This window comes from Pogona vitticeps, chromosome 5 (genome assembly GCF_051106095.1).
Source record: "Pogona vitticeps strain Pit_001003342236 chromosome 5, PviZW2.1, whole genome shotgun sequence".
Classification (NCBI taxonomy): Eukaryota; Metazoa; Chordata; class Lepidosauria; order Squamata; family Agamidae; genus Pogona; species Pogona vitticeps.
The window spans coordinates 57,097,201-57,118,533 of NC_135787.1; the positions used below are offsets into that span (position 1 = coordinate 57,097,201).

General features: G+C 43.3%; 1 protein-coding gene and 1 long non-coding RNA gene across 4 annotated transcripts in view; one reads left to right on the forward strand and one right to left on the reverse strand.

Moving 5' to 3' along the window:
• Nucleotides 1-21,333, reverse strand: part of LOC144589399 (uncharacterized) — a 1,017,889-nt gene that overhangs the window by 416,647 nt on the left and 579,909 nt on the right. The gene's annotated exons all lie outside the window — the stretch shown is intronic.
• The window catches only part of NEIL3 (nei like DNA glycosylase 3), a 36,305-nt gene continuing 35,649 nt past the window's right edge, over nt 20,678-21,333 (forward strand). The window contains exon 1 of one of the 3 annotated variants that reach the window (XM_020803147.3): nt 20,678-20,984. In XM_020803147.3, the coding sequence (XP_020658806.3) occupies nt 20,829-20,984 (156 nt within the window). In that variant the 5' untranslated portion in view covers nt 20,678-20,828. Of the gene's footprint in view, nt 20,985-21,187; nt 21,329-21,333 lie in introns of those variants that run through there. The other 2 variants (XM_020803157.3, XM_020803166.3) reach the window with 2 other exon arrangements.

Here is a 21,333-nt window from a genome sequence, read left to right on the forward strand (position 1 = left end):
TATTACATCTTTTTCAGTCTTGGAAACCCACCCACGGTTTCTGGATATTTATTGCTATTCATCTCAGCACTCCATTTTCCACTCTTCCTCTTGCAATCTTCCTTGGTTCTTCTGCATACGTTGAGTTTGGGTCATGTGGGGAAGATAGATATCCACACAGGTGGATTCTGTTGTACACTGTTTTTTTTTTTGACATTCTAATGTTAAGAAAAATGTTCGAATGAACACTAAACATTTAAAAAGACAAATAATATTATCAGAGTGTTATACAGATGAGTGCATAATATGCAAATGATGCTTCATGGATAGTGCCATTACTGTTGTACCAAGAGGCAGCAACATATTTTTGAAACTGGGAATCAAAGTGAGGCAATGTAAAGCTTGCATTTTCATAGACCTATCAGGAAAGAAAACAGAGCAATAAAAACTTGCCATCTTGCTGATGACACTCAGGAGAGATTTTTCAACAGATGTTTCTCTGAGCAAATATATACTTTGCCTAGTCTTGATTACACTGATCTTGAGAATTCTTGATTTGATCTGACACTTAACAATTCTTCTCAGTCTCATTAAAAAGCAACAGCCAACAACTCTTACAGGATATGTGCTCTGAATGTTCCCTTACAAATAGTTCAGGTAAACCCAAAGCCCCTTACATTATAGCTATGTTATATCATCCTTGGTAATAGCAAAAATGAAGTATAATTAAAAAGGCTAACCGTATCTTTACACTTGGCTGATAGAAATGAACCACTTTTTTGTGTCGCTGTGAAACCAACTTTTCATGATGACTAAGGACTACCATATATCATTTTTCATGTTCTTTCCTGATAAATGGCTTTTGCACTTATTACCTAAAGAGGGTTTTGATGGCCATTCATCAATTTTAAAAAAACCAAAAAACCTAAAAATCAGATATTCCTGCCAGACAGATAACCCTGCAGAAAGGTTAATGTTACAGGTAGGCATTTTCTAGAATAAGATATCCTCAGATTTTGGAATGATTTAAAAAAAAAATCAAGTCAGCGGCTTTGCAAGACCATTCATTTTATATATGCCATTTTCAAACAGAAATAATCTCTGTACTAGATCATGTAGTCAAACCCAACTCAACAAGTGATTATTCAATATCATGCCCCCACTCCACTTTTTTTGAGCTATCCTCATGCTGTCCAACCTTCCCTTGATCATCATCCAACCCACTTTTAACAAATGTGTACCTGTATGACTCAAATCTACAATTAATTTTTTTTAAGTATGCAAAGTTAGTTTTTAAAAAATTAAGTTAGAAGCAAGCAGAACTGCTCTGCAACTAGATTTAATTGAATTTGTCCATTTAAGTCAATGAAAGTGCAATAATCTCAACTCCTAGCTGGACTGCACATTGGCATGGCCAGACGAATTATCATTGCCAACCAGTGGCAGCCAGAGGACCTGAGGAGTGGCAGGGCATCAGCGACAGGGCTGTGGGGGGACCCTTGTGCCCAGGCTACCGGTCCGTTCTGCTGCAGGCACGGCACATGGAAGCTCAGGTGATGGGGAGGAACATTGCCAATGAGTTCTTGTCTGCGCTGCAGGAATGGGAACCAGAGGGGAAGGTCATCTGTGGCCACATGGTCACGGATGCTGGGTGGAACATGTTGGTGGCATTGAATGCAGCTGGTTTTGAGGGCATCGTATGCATGGCATACAAATTACACCCTGTGGTGTGTGATGCTCTTGGCCTGGTGGAGCAGAAGGCCATTTTGGAGGACATCATGTCCTCAATGCCCATTTTGCCCAGGAGGAGAGAGGTGGGTGTCAGTGCCATGGATTGGTTGGCCATTTCCCAGATGATGGAGGTGCTCAGGCCTTTCCAGGAAACCATTGACATTAGTGTGGCTATACGGCGAGCCTGGGGCAGGTCATCTCCCTGATTCATGCCCTCGATCAGTCCCTGGAGGCTGCTGTGGCACCAGGATCTTCCCTCCTTCCACAGACCAGGACTTTGGTGAAGAGGTTGCAGGCAGGCGTGCAGAAGCAAGCCCATCCTGTCTATAGTGACAAAGCTTACCACATGGCCTGCCTGTATGATCCTCTAATCAAGGGGGGCTTGGCAGCAGGCAACTTAGACCTCGAGGAGTGGAGAACGAAGCTCTCCACTGAGGCCCGCAGGGTGTTGGGGGCACAACATTTGCGTAGGGGGAGGGGAATATCAGGCCACAAGTTAGAGAAGGAGCAGAGTGGTTTGAAGGAGCCACAGGGAAGGACTTCAGCTGGTGAAAGCCCCAGTCACCATTACTGGAGCTCTGTGGTGACCTGGGCAATTGCCACAGAGGAAAAATAGGTGGCTGAGGAGGATTCAGCAGAGACAATGGTGCGGGAATATCTGGCTGAGTCCCCTCCAGCCTCACCAGTCAGATCTCCTCCATTACTGGGCTAGGAAAGTGATCATATGGCCAGAGTTGTCCAATGTGGCCATGGACCTCCTTTCCATCCTCACCACCACCACCAGCATCCAGAGTAAGCACGTGTTTTCTCATCTCGGAGACATACTCCGACCATGCTACTCACGTTTGGATCCCGTTACTGTGGAGAGACTGTCGTTCATCAAGGTGAACCTTCCCTTGTTGGGCTTCCCCTCACTGAACCCAAAGAGGTAGAGATCCAATGACAGTCTCTCCCTTAACACACTGCCCGCCTGCCCACCTGCCTGTGTCTGCTTCTCTGCCTGCCCATCTGCCAGTCCTCCTGAAAAAAAAAGACCTGCCTGTAAACCTGCCCTTCAGTCAGAAGTCCAGCTGCCAATTCCAGTCGCCTCATCAGGCCAAGTTCTGAAGAATTCCTGCCTGCTGTTGATCCCAGTCACCTCCTCAGGCCAAGTCTTGCCTGCTGAGTCCAGTAGCCTCCTCGAGCCAAGTTCTGAAGAAGTCCTGCCTGCTGCCAAGGAGGTCACACCAGACAACTCTGGCCATATGACCACTTTCCCAGTTCAGCAGCCCCTTCCAGCCCCATCGGGCTATATTTCAAAGTCCTGCCTGCTGATTTCAGCCTCCTTGGGCCAAGTTCTGCCTCAGTGGCAGGGTCGTACCCTGAATGCCAACATGGAAAGTGTCTAACCGACCTGGGAGCCCAAAAGATGCCTCATTGGCAGGGGCCTACTCGATGGGCTGCCTACAAGTCCTTCCTGTTGCTGATTCCAGCCTCCTCTGGCCGTGTTCTGAAGTCCTGCAGCCCCTTCCGGCTTTCTTGGGCTACATTCCAAAGGCCTGATTGCTGATTCCAAGTTCCTCAAGCGCAAATGCTGTTTGGTGAATTCGGCATCCTATCCTGCCTAGGCGCCTACCCTCAGGGTACCCCCAATGCCAACGTGGCAGGGGTGACCCTTCCCTACCCTCAGGGCATCCCCAATGCCAATATGGCAGGGGTGACTAGCCTTCCTGGCAGCCCAAAAGAGCACATTTTAGTTCTTTTTGTAGGCTTGTGTTTATCCCACCTTGATGGCAAAAGAACTCCCTCTTGCTCATCCATGTGGCAGATTTCTGCCACTGCACCACCACCACCTCCCCCAATGCTACCCAATCTGCTAAGGATCATGTCGGTACCTGGAATGTCCGAATCCCAAATCTGTGATCCTGCCTAGGAAGACAGTGCCCAAAGGGGCCACAGTCTACTTTGCTGCCATGTCTGTGCCTCAGTGCCCAATGGCGCCACACAGTCTACTTTCCTGCCATGTGCCTCAGTGCCCAATGGGGCCACAGCCTACTTGCTGACAAATACCTCAGTGCCTGATGGGACCACACTCTAGGTGCTTGGGGGCCAGTTTTATAGCATTTTAAAGTGAAAATGACTTGATACATCAATTCTTATTCATATTCGTATTCGTTGATTCATTAACCTTGATGAATCATGAATCACAATGAATTGCCATTTTTTGAGTCATCCCCATCTCTAGTCTCCAAACCTGCAATAGATTTTATTTTATTTAGGACCCAAGGCGGTTTACAAACAATAAAACAATAGAAAATTAAATACAATACAATGACAGGCATTAAAATAGAGTTTAAAAGCCAAAAACCAGAGCATGCTGCTTATATACTGCTCAATAGTGCTTAAAGCACTCTCTGGCTGGCTTACAATTTAATTATGCAGGCTAAACATTCCGCCTCTCCCCTTGGCAAGCTGGGTACTCAATTTATGGACCTCAGAAGGATGGAAGGCGGAATGAACCTCAAGCCACCTATGGGTCTGCAGCGGAATTTTGGCTGCAGAATTGCAGTTTAATCACTGAGCCACAACATTCCATAACGGTGCAGTGGTTAAATTTATCATGCTATTAAAATGCAGTTAAAAATAAAACACTTAAAACTGATTGATAAGAACACTAACAGCAGTTTGCCTTAAAAAAATTAAAAGAATAAACAGCACATCGACAACATGTTTATTGTTTGAAACTCTTAACTGGCAAAAGGCTGTGTGAATAAAAAGGTCTTTGCCTGCTGCTAGAAGAATAGCAAGCAGAGGAAAACCTAAGCTCTCTTGGCAAGGAGTTGTAAAGCTCAAGAGCAGCCACCTCTGAGAAGACCCTTTCTTGACTCCCCTACAAATGGGCTTCTGAAGGTGATGGATTTGTGAGAAGGGTCTGTCCAAGGCCATTCAAAGCTTAGGTGAGCGTGTATGGGAGACTACAGTCTTTCAGACAGCCAGACACAGATATGTAAGCAATTTTAATATTAAAAATGATCATAAGAGGTGTTAACGGTTTTGTGAAAGGTAACCACCCCCATCTCTGCTACAAATGCAACCATTCAGGTTTTTTTTACATTTGATATCTCATTTAGTCTAATTTATTCAGCAACATTAAGATCCATGATTTGATTACTTAGATGAGAAGACAAGGTCCTGGAAAATAAAGCAACTGATAGCTGTTACTGAAGCAGGGTCTCATACCCGTTAGTCTGATTATTATGGAAGAAATCGTCAAGAGACTTAAGAAATGGAAACTTAGGCTTTCACCTCTCTTTCCTACACTTGTTTGTATTTTAAAAAAAACCTATATTGCTATGCCAGTCTATGAAAGGAGAACTAAAGCTTCTATACTTAATGAAATATATTAATAAGTTTATCATATATCACATATATCTCTCTTTATATATATTACAGCATTCAACAATTTTGAAAACAAATGCATCCCCATGCATGTGCTTTTCCTGACAGCCAAAAACCTACCCACTGTAAAGGCTGCCTTGCTTCCATTCCTATAAATCACCGGATGCCACCTTGTCTTAACACGTCTTACCTGCTCAAATTGCTGGCATCATTAACTCACGTTATATTACCCCATTTCTCTTGCTGCCCAACCTGTCACCTCTTCGCTTTTCCTAGCCTCCCCCTTCTTGACAGATGCACTCACCTCTAAACCTCTATCACATTTCCAGCCTCTCTCGCCTTCCTGGAGCTTATTCACAGCCAGTGCTATAATGCGAATATCCTGCAGAGAGCGCTGCTGCATCGTCTTGAACTGTGCGCTTTCAACAAAGGACAGGATAATCTTGCCAACTCTACCATGCAAAATGTATAACATTGTTCGCTCAACACACACTCTTCAATAGTAGCTTGCTCTAGAGGCTGTGGATTCTATACTTTTATTTGCAGAGACCATTTGTTACTCTGCACAAAATATAGCTATTGCACATTAAAACTGCAGCATACTGGATCTCTGTGCGTAGGTGATGAATTTCTTTCCCCTGCTGAGAATGTACTTTTTAAAAATATTTTTGTTTTAAGCCTCTCATATTATCAGTCAGTGTACATGAGAGCAACATCTTCCATATATTCATGAGCGGGACGCTGCATGGAAGCTTTGTATCCTATCTTAAAGGCCACATGAGTCTGAAATTTGAGAGCTGCCAAATATGTATAACTCCAGTAGAGACAAATGAGAATAGTGGGAGTGGGGGAAATGAAAGAAATCCCCACATACTTCAAGGGCCAGGTGGAGTTTAGCTCTAGTACCAAACTCCAAATGCACTTTACACTTTTTAAAAACTTATTTTTATAACATAGTGGCTGAAATCTAGTAGTAAGTCACTACTAGGGTAGGCCCATTGAATCAATGGGGAATTGGTGAGTTAACATCTCCATAAATTCCACTGATTCAACAGGCCTATTCTATTTGCAACTTACTACTCAATTTCAGTCAGTATAATAACACTAGCAGAAGGAGAAGTTGCTTATCTGGATTAGACTTCCTAGAATATCCCAGATAGCCTGGCCAGTGCCTATGTTGGTGGGGAGGGTTTCAGTTCAAAGGATACTTTCCCCCCTCTTCTGTGCGGTGGACCATACTTGCCCAAGTTAGGGCAAAAAAAGACAATATAGATAGCCTTTGGACAGCACATTAGTGTTGGAGAGACCTGATTAATTAGATCACCAAATAAAGCAAGTTCCTTATTTGGAACCTATAAGATGGGAGGAAACTCTTGCTGTGCAGGCTCTTTCAGCAATTACGTAAGAAGGCAATTACCCAACTAAAAACAGGACCTCCTGTCAGCACTTGACTCTTTTTTCTTTCCCTATTCATTATTTATTGTACTGTATTTGTGCACTGTTTCTGTTATTGATTAGACCAATGTTTTTGTGTTATTTAATGTATATATGTTGTTGGTAGCAGCCCAGAGTGGTAGGATATACCAGATGGGCGGGATATAAATAAATAAATAAATAAATAAATAAATAAATAAATAAATAAATAAATAAATAAATAAATAAATAAATAAATAAATAAATAAATAAATAAGGTGCATCTTCTAAATCAGGGGTCTCCAAACTACGGCCCATGCGCCAGATCTGGCCTGCCTTGCCTTTTTATTTGGCCCGGTGTGCACGCGCATGTACGGGTGCGTGCGCGCATATGCACACACGTAAGCATATATGATGTAGCCCTCTCGCTGAAAAGCTTGGAGTCCACTGTTCTGAACGATAACTTACTGAAGTCTATTTCTGCCAGTGCTTGAACCTATTTCTGAATAAAGACACAAAAGATTGGGATTTAAAATGGGTGAACCCGTTTTGATTTAGTTTGTTTTTTTCTTTACTAGACAATTTGAAAGGCATAAAATAAACTACTGCAAATAATAAAATAAAAATGGCCATAATACAAATATTGGGCAAAGTTTTGTTGGCATAGTTATGCCAGTGCAAACTGGAATTGGGCAATGAAATAATTGATTCTTTTAAATTAATTTAATATTTCCTTTTTCCCCACACCAGGTTCTGGGGGCTCCCTTTTGCTCCAGGAAAGCCTCTGGGGGCCTCAGGATGGGGGAAGAGCCTTTAGTAATTAAATATTATTATTATCTTAATGTTGAATTACAATCCTGCTTTTGCTCTTTAACCTTCCTCAGCAGTAATTTCAAGTCATTTCTATTTTCCAACAGTAGTATGATATCACCATACGCCGGAAGCAACTTGACAGAGCATAAAAATAGCAAGCAAGTTTCACACATGACCACACACTCACAAATTATAAATGTGCTGGCTCACTATTTTATGTTCATGCTTACAATCTGCCTGGAAACTTTACCTTGCTATTACTTCTCTGAAGCATATGCCAGTTTAATGAATGTGCTGCCTAATCCTTCTCCTAGATCATTAATGAAGATGTTAAATAAGACCATCACTAACACTGCTCCCCCTGGAACCTCACTAGACATGTTTCTGCAGCACAATTTATCACTACTCTTTGCCTGAAAATTACTTGGAAGGTACAGTTGATACACAACAAGCCAACCCACATGCTTAACTGTATTAACTATAGGGAGCTTATTACACCTATTATTTAAAAACCTCGCCAACTTCTTATCTGTTTCTGGCTAGTGTTCTGAAGACTCAAACTGCTAACACTGAGTGATAAGACCTCCCCAAGATATTATATTCCTCTTCATTTAAAAGACTGAGCTTAGGGTTTTCTGTTTTGGTTGTTTTCTGTTTTGTTTTGCAGAGTGTGAGGTTCACCATATTTATTGAGTGATAATGTAAGGGAAAAAAAACCCATGGGCTATATGTAATCCTAAATGTCTTCCAAATGACTATTTCTTTAGAATAAAATATTGCATTTTATATTTAAAAAAATACCTAAATGAAATAAAGTAAAAAATTCAAGCCCAAAGACCAGGGAGAACAATTTCAGAACAAAAACAGTAGTCCATTAAAATCCTCACAGCATAAATTATACAAAATTTATGTCAGTTTGTATCCTCAGAAAACCTTTAAGTTTGGGGAAGGTGTTTTTACCATCCCAACTCCCAACAGATATAGTACCTGTGACCCAGAAAGGCATTTCTACACCAGTGGTTTTCAATCTCTGGCCTTCTAAAAGTTTTGAACACTAGTTCACAAAAGCCTGAGGCTAGGGATTCTGGGAGTTGAAACCCAAAACATCTGGAGGACCAAATGTCAATAACTATTTCTCTAGACCAGTGGTCTCCAACTGTGTGTTCACAGATCTTCATGGACTAAATATCCCAGAAGTCTTTGCTGGTAGATGTGCTGGCCAGGATTTCTGGGAGTTGTAGTCCATGAACATCTGGGGACCCAAAGTTGGGAACCACTTGTCTAGATAGTCAGGAGCTCTCCTGAGAAACACAATTATCAGGTGATAGATTCCTGGGGAACAGAATATTTTCCGTTCATGGAAGTTCTTAGGTATCTTAGAATCCTTTCCGTCCTTAGGTATCTTAGAATCCAGTACCAAGCTGGCACATCTCTCCCTTCTACAGCACTGTCCATGCTCATCTCACATTGCCTAGGTGGGCTTCCTGACCTTCCAGAAGGGCTGAAGGAGGAAGTAAAAAAGGTACAGGAAATTTTCCTTCTGTAGACTTCCTTAACCTGTTGTAGAATGGAAGGCAGGGAGATTAAGACTTGCCAAAAATAAATAACTATATATATAAAGTGTGCTAATTTACTGTGATGCTAATTTTCTTTATTGTCTATATTAACATTATATTATTCTTCTGCAGTCATTATTATTGTCTTAATGTTGAACTACAATCCTGCTTTTGCTCTTTAACCTTTCTCAGCTTATATTAAATTCCATTAATAAATTGATTATGTTGGTACATCAGATACCCTTTGTTCTTTTTTAGCTTGATGAGTCCCCTATAAGGGTGGTATGTAAACAAACAAAACAAAATAAAAAGCTATCTTCCCCCTTCATTAAAAAGTAACACTTTCTCTATTTACTCTATCAGTCTGAAAAACATGTTATTTTATGTTAATTAATTATTAGCAGTTGTATTATTGGTCCAAATGAGCCTCCACCAAAACGACTGAAATTCTAAAGATATAGTTTACACGTAAGCCAGAGATCTACCTATTTTCCTCTTCAGGTGGATATAGTCATTTGATTATGGCCTTCATAAAGGGGGGGGGAGCTCCACATAGGTTTAAGCACGTTCCTTTAAACCTCTACACACACACCTTTCAGAGGACATGCCCTTTAACCTGCACATAGGTTTAAAGATATTAAATTATTCATAGTAAAATAGTCCTGTTATTTTACTAATGGACCACTGTCTGTCCATTATCTGCATCCTCACATGACTATGTGGCCATGTATAAATATGACAGTCATATGATCCTTCTCTTCTGTCTGAAGGAGTACATTTCAAAACTTACATTAAAATACAGCACTTACGTCTTTCAGGTGTCGCAACGTTTTTGACTCTTGTTTTTCTGCCTGATATGCCTTTTAAACAACATCATATATACTGCAACTCACCCGAGGTGCTGAATTCCTCAGCAGTCATTGATGTGCACTTACCTACAAAAAGGGGTTGGGGCTTAACTCTTAGTATCATTACCTGAGTTGCTCAGATGTCACAGGTTGTTTCCTGAAAGCTAGGAAAAGGAAAACAGGAAGGGTGCTGAGATAAAGGAGAAAGAGAAGCAGGCCCTAGGAAAGAAGTACAGTGGACCCTTGACTTATAGACGGCTTGACTTACAGACTTTTTGAGTTACAGACTTCTCTGGCCGCAAAATTTAGGTTTGACTTGCAGACTGAGATTTGACTTACAGACCAGAAAAAAACCAAAATGGAACAAAAACGGCCCGTTGTGGGATTAATCGGTTTTCAATGCACTGTAGGTCAATGGAGACTTGACTTACAGACTTTTTGACTTGAGAACCGCCTTCCAATATGGATTAAGTTCTCAAGTCAAGACCCCACTGTACTGTACTGGAGAAATCAGACATGGATGGCAGAAAGGAGGCAGAAAAAGTAGCTGAAGTAAGGGGGGAAAGGAAGGGAGTTGAGGGGAAGAAGCAAGAAATAAGATTCGGGAGTAGAAGAGGCAGATGTCTCAAAAGAATAGTAAGGCAAAAGTAGGAGAGTGGAAGAAAGAGAGTCGATAGAAAACAGGGTCGACCTCTCCACCCACATCACTTGTCAAAGTTGGGTCATATTGTCAGTCTTCCTCGGTTCCTTGTATGGAGCTTCAGCTAGTCCATGTAAAATGAAATAGTATAGAAAGCACATGGTGGACAAGCACTGCAAGCTCTTCTCCCGTATCACACAACTGTGAGAATACCTGATTGCACAGAGGCCTGGCTTGTGTGACTCTTTCTTTACCTTCTCACCCCCAAAAGCTACTAAGGAGAAAAATGAATGAAAACAGGTCTCAAGAAAGTCAGCCTTCCATGGGAAGAGAAGACTTCACACTGGGACCTCATCAGGGGGTAGAGGTGAGGTAATCAAGATCCACTATGCAGGAAAACATCAGCAGAACAAACACAACAGGTGTTTTTATTGCCATGTCAAAGTGACATCAGCTTTGTGAATCTTCAGTGCTTGCCTACCAATGGCCAAATAACACCTCCTTGACTTGCACCTGTTAAAATCTGGGAAATACTGAGCATGTTTTTCCTGCTACATAACACATTTTTAGCTAAAATAAAGGCAATTAACAGGCAACAGTGGGAAATGTGTTGCCCTCTAGATGCTGTTAGTTACATCTCCCATCAGCACTCACCATTGACTATGCTGCCTAGGGCTGATGGAGGCTGCAATCCAAAGCCCTGATCTATGCAAAGAATATACCTTCTCACATCCTCTCTCAACAACTATGCACAATGTCAGACATTTTAAAAGAAACAGTAAGAGTGATGTTCTAACTTACTACTGATGTGACAGGTGGACTAGGACATGTTCATATCAGTCACCCTTGATTTCTTAAAGAATAGTTAAATGATTTAAGAGTCATTGCCAATAATGTTGCTTTGATTCTTGGTTGCTTCCATTGAAGTAAAGGGTGGCTGTGTGGTCCAAACAAAACAAAATACAAATGCAAAATAGGAGGTATTTTTACAGACCACTAAAAAAATCATCATACAGTAAACAAGCTCTCATGGATTAAAACACCACTTTATCAGGTTTGTATTAGTGTGAAGAACTTAAAAGTCCAAAGCTTAAAGTCCAAAAGTACATGGCAAGATGTATTCTGCCAGAAAAGTTGCTCTTAGATGTTAAGTCCAACAGTTCTTGGCAAAATGTGTTTCACTGGGCTTGTCTCTTAGATGGAAGTCAGGAGTCTGGTTGCTATTCTGTGGTTGCTGTGGAATGAGTGTAACAACCCAATTGTTCAAACAAAGTGTAGACCATGTGTGGTAGGCATGCCTCTCCATTTGTCCTTTGTTTGAAACAGATATGTTCCTGCTTGGCGGGGTTGGGGTTGGGGTTGACACAAAGAGCCTGAGTCCTCAATCTGGGAATTGGGGTGATAATTTAGGGTTTAAACTCACTAGGTTTAGCCAATTGAGGTCAGATTAAAGCCAAACTGATGTTACCTAGTGGTTGCAGTCCCGCTCTGCTGATTGTACAAGTCCATGTGTCCTCTTGTTGGTAGAGGGTGTGTACATGCTATTTCTTGGTATCCTTGTAGTTCTATTGAAGTAAAGGATAGATGTGTGGTCAAAACAAAATAAAAATGCTTAAACCTTTTTCAGTTGGTTCCTTCTATGCCCATTCAGAACCATTGTCATCAGAAATCCAGCCTGTGAATGCCAATAATTAAAACTCTGGAGTATTCCTTCTCTATAACTGTTGCCTATTTATAACAATCACCCACCATATGGACAGATATTAAAAATACTTAAAATGTTTAGTTTCCTAAAGCCTTTTAAAACGACTAACACTGTTTGCCTTCACTATGTCACACTTTTTCTAATGGTGCCATTGTGAGAAAAATCAATGAGTTTATCCTCCCCGCCAACCAACACAGGAAACCTGATTGTTGCTTTTGCCATTTCAAGTACCCCCTTAACGTCTATGCACTGTAATCACAGCAAAACAGATTCTCTCACAGCTTGTAAACACAAAAGAACAAATAGTTTCCATACATGCATTTCCCTACAATGACAAGAAACACAGAATTGGACTGCCACTATGGAGTATGTGAAGAAGAAAAAACCCAAAATCAACAATGGAGAAGTCTTGTTGCAGACTGCCCAATGCTTTCCATGATAGCTAGAAATAAAATGGGAAGGATTCATACTACAGTGGTGCCTCGACTTATGAATGTCCTGACTTATGACCATTTTGAGTTACGACCAGCTCCGGCCGCAAAATTTTGCTTCAACTTGCGGCCGGAGCTTCCATTTATGAGCGGAAAAAGGCAGGGGAAAAGGGCGGGACATTCAAACCGTCGGTGGCGAAGAGGCTGCTTCTTTGTAGCTTTTTCACCCCAACGGTTAGGAAAAGGGTTGCGGCGGTGGAGAAGCCGCGTGGTGGTGGAGAAAGGCCGGGTGGGCTCCCAGAGGGCTGCCCGCTATGGCGGTTGCAGCGGCGCAGGAGCCGTGCGGTCGTGGAGGAAGGTCAGGTGAGCTCCCGGAGGGCTGCCCCCCGACAGCAGTTGCAGCGGCGGAGAAGCCACGTGGCAGTGGAGGAAGGCTGGGTGGGCTCCCGGAGGGCGGTTGCAGTGGCAGAGAAGCCGTACGGTGGCAGAGGAAGGCCAGGTGGGCTCCTGGAGGGCTGCCCCGATGGCAATTGCAGCGGCGGAGAAGCCGCGTGGCAGTGGAGGAAGGCCGGGTGGGCTCCCGGAGGGCTGCCCACGACAATGGTGGTTGCAGTGGCAGAGAAGCCGTACGGCGGCAGAGGAAGGCCAGGTGGGCTCCCGGAGGGTTGCCCCCGATGGCAGTTGCAGCGGCAGAGAAGCTGCGTGGCAGTGGAGGAAGGCTGGCCCAGTGGGCTGCCGCCGACAGTGATTGTGGTGGTGGAGAAAGGCCCAGTGGGCTCCCGGAGGGCTGCCCCCAACAGCAGTTGCGGCAGCGGAGGAAGCCTGGCTGGGCTCCCAGAGGGCTCCCGCCAACTGCAGTTTTGACAGCGGTGGAACCACGTGGTTGAGCATGGCCGGGAGGCTTCAGAGGAGGCTTTGTGGTGATGTAAGGTGCTGCTTTTTGCATTTTAAAAACTGTTTTGGGTGGCTTTTGCAGGGTGGGATTGGGGTTATGTTGGATTTGTATTTTTGGGGGGGATTTGTTTTTTTGTTTTTTTTGTTTGTTTTTTTGGGGCAGGCCCAGGGGCTTGCAGTGTTTTATTTTTATTTTGGAGGGGGGCATTTTTTTCTTCGGCCACCGTTCCAATACGGATTAATTTCGTAAGTCAAGGCACCACTGTATTTATTTATTTATTTATTTATTTAATTTATACCCCGCCTATCTGGCCCACCGGACCACTCTAGGCGGCTTCCAAATATAAAATCAAATAATAAAACATAGACAAATACATAATAATCAAACAAGAACAGCATTAAAAATAAAAAGGAAAAGTAAGAAAAAATCAAGAGTTGGCTGGAGGGAAGGCCTGAATAAACAGCCATGTTTTAATTGGGTTTTAAAGGTGCCCAGCGTGTGGGCCGCACGAATCGCCAGAGGGAGATTGTTCCAGAGGCGAGGAGCCACCACCGAGACGGCCCGGTTTCGTGTGTTCTCCTTCTGGGCCTCTCTCGGCGTCAGGCTCCTCAGCCTCACCTCCTGACTCGCGCGGGTGATCCGGGTAGACCTTGGTGGGAGGAGGCGTTCCGCCAAATATCGAGGTCCTAAACCGTTTAGGGCCTTATAAGTAAGCATTAAAACTCTGAAGTTGACACGGAAACAGATGGGCAGCCAATGCAATGCGGCCAGCATTGGAGAGATGTGTTGATATTTTCTCACTCCTGTAAGGAAGCTGGCCGCCGCATTCTGCACCACCTGAAGTTTCCGTGTCAGCCTCAAAGGCAGCCCCACGTAGAGCGCGTTACAGTGATCTGTAGTTCTAATTACAGCAGATATCCTCTAGAATTACTGTGATAACAGCTGAGCCGTGAAACAAACATTTGCAGTGGATGCTTACTGTTTAAAAAGTGTGGCCCTCTTGCTTAAGGGAAAAGGCAACATGTACTCCTGGGGGGTGTTATGGTGGGGAGAGAAAGGAAGAACAAATGACAACTTTTTTCTCCTTTTCAGTGTGTGCCCTCTTCTACTGTGGCACTGTTTAGTGCTAAGAAAGCTTATTTGGGACTGAATGCCATACCCATACCTGATTGTGTTCTAGCTAGCGTATATACTGCGGATGGATGTCTAAAGAACAGGAAAGCTAAAATACTTTTCCTTTTCTTTGCCATGCAGTAGATGAGGATACTACAGGGAGATTAATTTTAGAGAATGCATTTTTTTACTCCAACCAGCCCAGAGAGGTGTGTGTGTGTGTGTGTGTGTGTGTGTGTGTGTGTGTGTGTGTGCGCGCGCGCGCGCGTGTGATTAGAATGGCAGGGCTTTTATTCTGTGCTCATGCATCTGTCTGAGGTCCAGTTGGAGTTAAACACCCAGGTCGAACTGCTGGATTGTTTGTATGTATACACAGAGATGTGTCATGTTCCATTCCTTTTCCAAAACGAGAGCAGGGAGACAGACAAGAATTTTCAATCAGATAAATATGTACACATCTTTCTTTGCATTTAATATAAGAGAGATTTTTTCCAATGCTGCAATTAATGGATATCCTAAAAATAGAAGATTGTTTTATCAGAGCTCTGCTGTAAGTCAGTCAATTAGCATATATATTTCTATACTCATTGTTTTTAGCTCTAAATAGTGTATTTTAATGATATGAGCTGCCTTGTGTCCATTTAAAGAAGATAGGTGGAGAAGAAAGAAAGAAATGCTATAATATACTGTACTGTACACTACACCTTTTTATTTGAGAGAGAGCATGCTTTTTCTTTTCTAAATTAGGAAGCCATTTGGACTCTACAGTAGTGCCTCGACTTACAAACTTAATTCATTCCGGATTGGTGTTCATAGGTCTAAATGCTTGTAAGTCGAAGCACAATTTCCCATTGAAATGCATGGGAACAGGATTAATCCTTTCCAGCATTTCAAAAAAAATACCCCCCCAAAAGCACACAACAGAAAACAAACAAACAAAAAAACAACAACCAAAAATAAACAGAGCAAGCCCCAAAGGCTGCAATAAAACCAAAAACCAAAAAAAAAAAAAACCCTCCAGAAATAAACATTGAGCAATCCCTATGCTGGGACTGAAAAAAAAATCACCAAAAATAAACAACAACACAGCACAGAAACATAACCCCCCTCAGCTGAAACCCACCCTGCAAAACCCACCCAGAAGTTTTTTAAAAAGAGCATCTTACCAGGCAAACTGAAGCCTTTTCCGATGGCACTCATTCTGGCGGCTGGCGACAGGCCCCGGCCCGTGGTGTAGAGCAGCCAAGGCAGCGGCAGCCATGGAGAAAAGGGCCCTTACTCATGAGTAAACACATGCCAGGGATAGGCAGGGAGCGCACCAGCTTCCCACGCCCTGCGGCGAACCAGAGCCACCTAGCTTTTCCTTCCTTCTGCTACGCCGCTGCTGCACACCCTGTCCACAGAGGAGCCTTCGGCGACCCTTACTCATGGGTAGACACATGCCTTCGGCAGCCCTTGCGCATGAGTAGAGCCACACCTTTGGCGGCCCTTAAGCACGAGTAGACCCGTGACAGGGATGGGCAGGGAGCACACCAGCTTCCCACGCCCCATGGCAATACGGGGCCACCCCGCCTCTCCTTCCTCCTCCTGCACCGCAGGAGTAAATAATTTCCCTGACCCCCCTGCTCTAACTGTTGGGGCAAAAGAGCTACAAAGAAGCAGCCTCTTCGCCACCAACGGTTTAAATTTCCCACCTTTTTCCCCTGCCTTTTCCTGTTCTTACGTCGAAGCTCCGCTCACAAGTCGAAGCTCCGCTCACAAGTCGAAGCTCTGCTCGCAAGTCAAAGCCAACTGTTGCAAGCAGAGCTGTTCGTAAGTCAAATTGTTCGTAGGTAGGGGTGTTCGTAATTCGAGGCATTACTATATCTGAAAGATTTATTTTAGTTTGGGGAGGAGCTGATAAACTGATATCCATTGTGAAGATTATCATGAACATGTGCTTAGGGTCAAGTGAGATTCTGGTGAATTAGAGTTTCCTATTTGCCACTGCATGCTCGCTGGTATGACCAGATGTACATGTAGAAAAATATTGTATTCATGGAATATCCACTGAAATTTCTCTTTTAATTTCTAGTGGAAGAGAAATGATCGGTAGTGATCAAATCCACTTTCTGTCTTGAAATAGCCATGACAGTGATGCTATTTCTGCCTTTTTTGTTTTTCTGGTGCTAAGAGATGATTTTCTCCTTACCTTTCTGCTGCCATCAAAACACCAGGATTCCAGGTGCCTTGTTACAAGCCTTTATCAGCTGTTTGCATATGTGCAGCACTTCATTTTAATTAGCCTCTAGATCCAAGTCTCTGATGGAATAGCATGAGTCCCTAATTATCTTCACCAGCTAGTGATCTGCCCACAAAATGAGGAATGAATAAGGCATTAGGCAGTCAGAGGCCAGTAGTACAGTCAAGGAGAAAAGCTGGAAAAGTGAGAGATAAGGAAATCAGTTTTTCAGTGACTTGTCAGATCACTGTTTCAGCAACCTTTGTATTCATTAAAAATGTGGATGATTTTAAACATTAAAAGTCTGGTTTTGAAACACACCTGAAATAAAATGCAGCTTCCCCTTTTTTGGAGTCCCCACTGAACCGGGGTGTTTTGCTCCATATTGCGTGTGTATCTTGGAATATGGCATCTTAAGTTGCTTTACTTTGATATTGCAAGGATATATTTCTATGTGTTCTTACATATTTTAACAAAATGTAAGTTGTAATGATCTTATTTGTCTGATGACTACTGAGCTGACAGAGGAACCTTTTGGGGAATGGAAACGCGAATAAGCACATCTTCACTGAGATCCAGGCAAAGAGGAAACACTATACAGTACAGCGATGTCTCGACTTACGAACTTAATTGGTTCCGGAACTCTGGCTGTAACTCGAAATGGTCGTAAGTCGGAGCACCATTTCCCATACGAATGCACTGAAATGCAATTAATCCGTTCTGGATGAAGAAAAAAATCACTGCAAGACCCATCAGAAATGCGATTAATCGGTTCCGGCCGAAGGGGGAGGGGAAAAAAGCAAACCATGCAAGACCCTTCAGAAATGGGGAAAAAAACCCCGCAAGACCCATCAGAAATGGGAAGAAAAAAACACCAAAAAACAAACCCTGCAAGACCCATCACAGCAAAGAAACATAACCCCACCACCCAGCCCAAAACCATGCTGCAAAACCCACCCGGAACAGTTTTTTAAAAGCAGAAAGCAGCATCTTACCTTACCAGGCAGTCCGAAGCCTCCTCCTATTGCACACTCTCTAACCACTGGGGCGAAAAGAGCTACAAAGAAGCAGCCTCTTCACCTACCAACAGTTAGCAATTTGAATTCCCCGCCTTTCCCCCCTGCCTTTTTCTGTTTGTAACTGAAAGCTCCGGCCGCAAGTCGGATTTCGTAAGTCGAAATTTTCGTAAATCAAAATTTTTGTAAGTAGGGACATTCGTAAGTCGAGGCACCACTGTATATTAGAGTTGGGGAACTGCTAATGAGAGATGGTGCCTTGCTTAAAGCCACCTTGTGAATTCATGGTTGAGATGAGGCTTGACCCAACAACCCTTCCCACTATTTATTTATTTATTTATTTATTTATTTATTTATTTATTTATTTATTTGCTGCTGCATTAAGTTCATTTTCTTCTGTGAAGCTCACAGACTTGCTTGCCAGGACTGCAAGCACAAGTGGTCCAACAAAAAGGTATCTTCAATTCTAAATCATTTTAAGTTTCTTTGAAACAACCATGGTAACTACCCTCCTAACAACTTGAAATGGTATATTAACTTTCAGACAACCCCCTTCCACTACATGAGGCTTCCCAACAGGTTTGAAACCATTTTCTCCCACTTCTCATCTCTTCTTGCATTCTCTCTGCTCCTCTTTGCCTTGCCCTGGGGAATTTAGCTTTCCTTCTTCAGCACTGCTCCTGAGATCAAAAACTATAAAAAGTCTGATGACTGTTCTACACCACACAGAAATTGCACCAATTTAGATAGCCTGCCTCTTGACCCATGGGACTGTAACGTGACAGCAAAATAAGACCATAGATTTTCATGGTCAGGGTGAAATAACAGAACAACAAAAGACCAGGGAATCTGGAATAGCCACAGAAAACTGTAGAGAAGATACAATGCTACCTTTAATATATATTTTAGAGGTAGCATTGTATCTTCACAGGGTAATAAGCAGCTGGTATCTAATGAGCCAAATCTGGTTTGTAGATTGCCTTTACTACTCACACTAATAACATGAGGCTACAAAAGAGATTTGTAGCCCCTGCCAATTGTCACTGGTTTCTAGGAAGAATCACCCCAACTAAAATTGGGGTGGTACCTAAATGACTGCCTTCTTCCATACGAGCCTGCCTGTCCTCTAAGATCAGGCCAGGAGGCCCCTCTGAAGGTGCCATCCCTGAAAGAGGTAGGGGGGGATGGCATGCCAATATAGGGCCTTCTCAGCTGTTGCCCCCCAACTTTGGAATGCCCTCCCTATAGAGATCTGCCTGGCTCCAACACTTTTGGCTTTTCGGCGCCAGGCAAAGACCTTTCTGTTTAGCCAGTATTTTAATTAAATAGTGTTCTTTAGCTGGCCATATGAGCAGCAGGATTTATTAATACAGTAATAATGTTTTAATGATTATTTTAATATAGGATATTATTATAATATTGCATATTTTTAATGTTTTTTAAGTTTTAATATTGTTGTACGCCGCTCAGAGACCACTGGTAATGGTGCGGCTAAAAATTTTTGTAAATGAATCAATAAATAAAATGCTCAGTCTTGATTTTTTTGAGTTCACAAAAGCCAACATGCTACCAACTAGGAATACATCGATTTTAAAAAGGAGGGAGGATCTGTTCTCTTGATTCTGCCCTAGACTACTTTAACTCACATGCCTGTTTAGGTGCTAGCCATTCAGTCCATCAGTATCTACAGTATTGGGATACATTTGTACTTAAATCTGCTTTTCAGTTTTGCTAGATGCTAGCATTGCAATTCCATATGTACAGTACAGTATCAGACATGGACGTCTGTAGACCTCTAAATGTTTTTGGCCTAGAACTCCTATCAACCTAGCAAGTTAATGATAAAGGATGACGATGAGAGCTTGAGGCTCACAGTAGCCCAGCCACTATAAACATTTTCTAAAAAAGACATCTCACTGAATTAAATCACTAAAGTAAATGCTACTTATTTATGAATGTACATGCACATCACTGCGATGTAAATGTGTTTTCTCCTGCAGTATACAGTATGTAGGAATAAACTGGATCTGTGTAAAAAGGCAAGGAATGACTAATACACTTTGCAAAAATGCCATGTTATTTCACCAGTGCTATGGCTGGATAGCTGTTAGATATCTGGCTGCAGACCTGGAGGTAGGGAGTTCAATTCTCCACTGTGCATCTCAGAAGAGACAGCCCATGTGGGGTATTTTTATGAGTATTCTCTACCTAGAAAACCCTGGGAAGGGTCGCCATAAATCAGAATTGGCTTGACAAGTTATATGGATTATGTGGTACACATTAAATGTAATACAACCTCTTAACTAGAAAGTTAGGTCTGGGGGGAGGAAAGGGAAAATTTAAGAGCGGTCCTTGCACACAATCTGGTGGAAGTCACCCTTCTGAGACCACTAAAAAAAATCACAAAAATAAGCTTGCTTTTGACTCTGCACAGGTCTTCATCTGGCTGGACACCAAAGAGCTGGGGGTGCAGAAGAAATGCAAGTTCCAAACATTAAGGCCAGATGGGCAACCCAGGCTTGTTTAATGCAAGTTTTGAAACTTGTTTAAAGGAAGGGATCTCACCCACACATGTGACCATGATTTGGGGGAACTTTCGAGTTTTTTTCTAGAAAATTCCCAGCCCTGCGGTGCCCAACCTGGTGAAACCCATGCACGGTCCAGAGCTAACTTATGGTTTTGACTTTTCATTACTGGTTTGTTAAAAGTGATCAAGCCAGACTTGCCTTTGGGTTTGCACATCCTATAACCATGTCAAAAAAGACCTGCCCGTTCATACTTTATTTTTTTACACGAGTCTTCAGACGACGATGTAATCTTATCCTAAACCTGCGGGAGCAAGTCCCTTTGTATGAAATGAAGAGAAACCATGCAACATTTATTTAGGGACTTCCTATTCAGGCCGGTTCCCGTAGGATCAACCCACAACTTCCCTCCCTCACCGCTTGGAAGAAAAAAGTTAAGAGAAAACAGGCAGGGCGGAGGCGGAAGCGCCGAGCCCGCCGGGGAGGAGCAGCCTCTTACGGCAGGCGGCGGGAAATTTGAACTGAGGCTGGCGCTCCGTTTGCGGTCCCTTAAGCGGAGCCAAGATGGTGGAAGGGCCCGGCTGCACGCTGAACGGCGAAAAGCTGCGGGCCCGCGTTGCCCCGGGGCAGGTCGTCAAGTTCGTGAGGGGAACGGCGCTTCAGCCGCCGCGCTTCGGAGGGACAGGAGGCGCCGCCGCCGCCGCTGCTGCCTCAGACGCGGTTAGTACTCGTCGCTGCCGCCTCCGTTTGGGAGGCGAGCGGCGGGCTTTGTGGTTATGCCAGGAGCGGAGTGGTATCCCCAGAAGACGAGAAACCGGAGTGGGGAAATGCATACAGAAGAAGGGTATTGGGAAGGCAGTAGGAAAAGAGGAAGAAATAACTTGAGATGGACGCCTCAGTTTCCAAACCCGTCGCTGGAGCTTATTATTTTACAGGGTCACCCTAGGTCCAAAGCAACTAGAGGGCACATAAGAACAACATTAAGGAAGAAGTTCCAGACTTTCTTGATGCTTTCGCAACGCTTAACATGCAACGCTTACCTCTAGCAGTGAGTTGCTAAACGGGTATG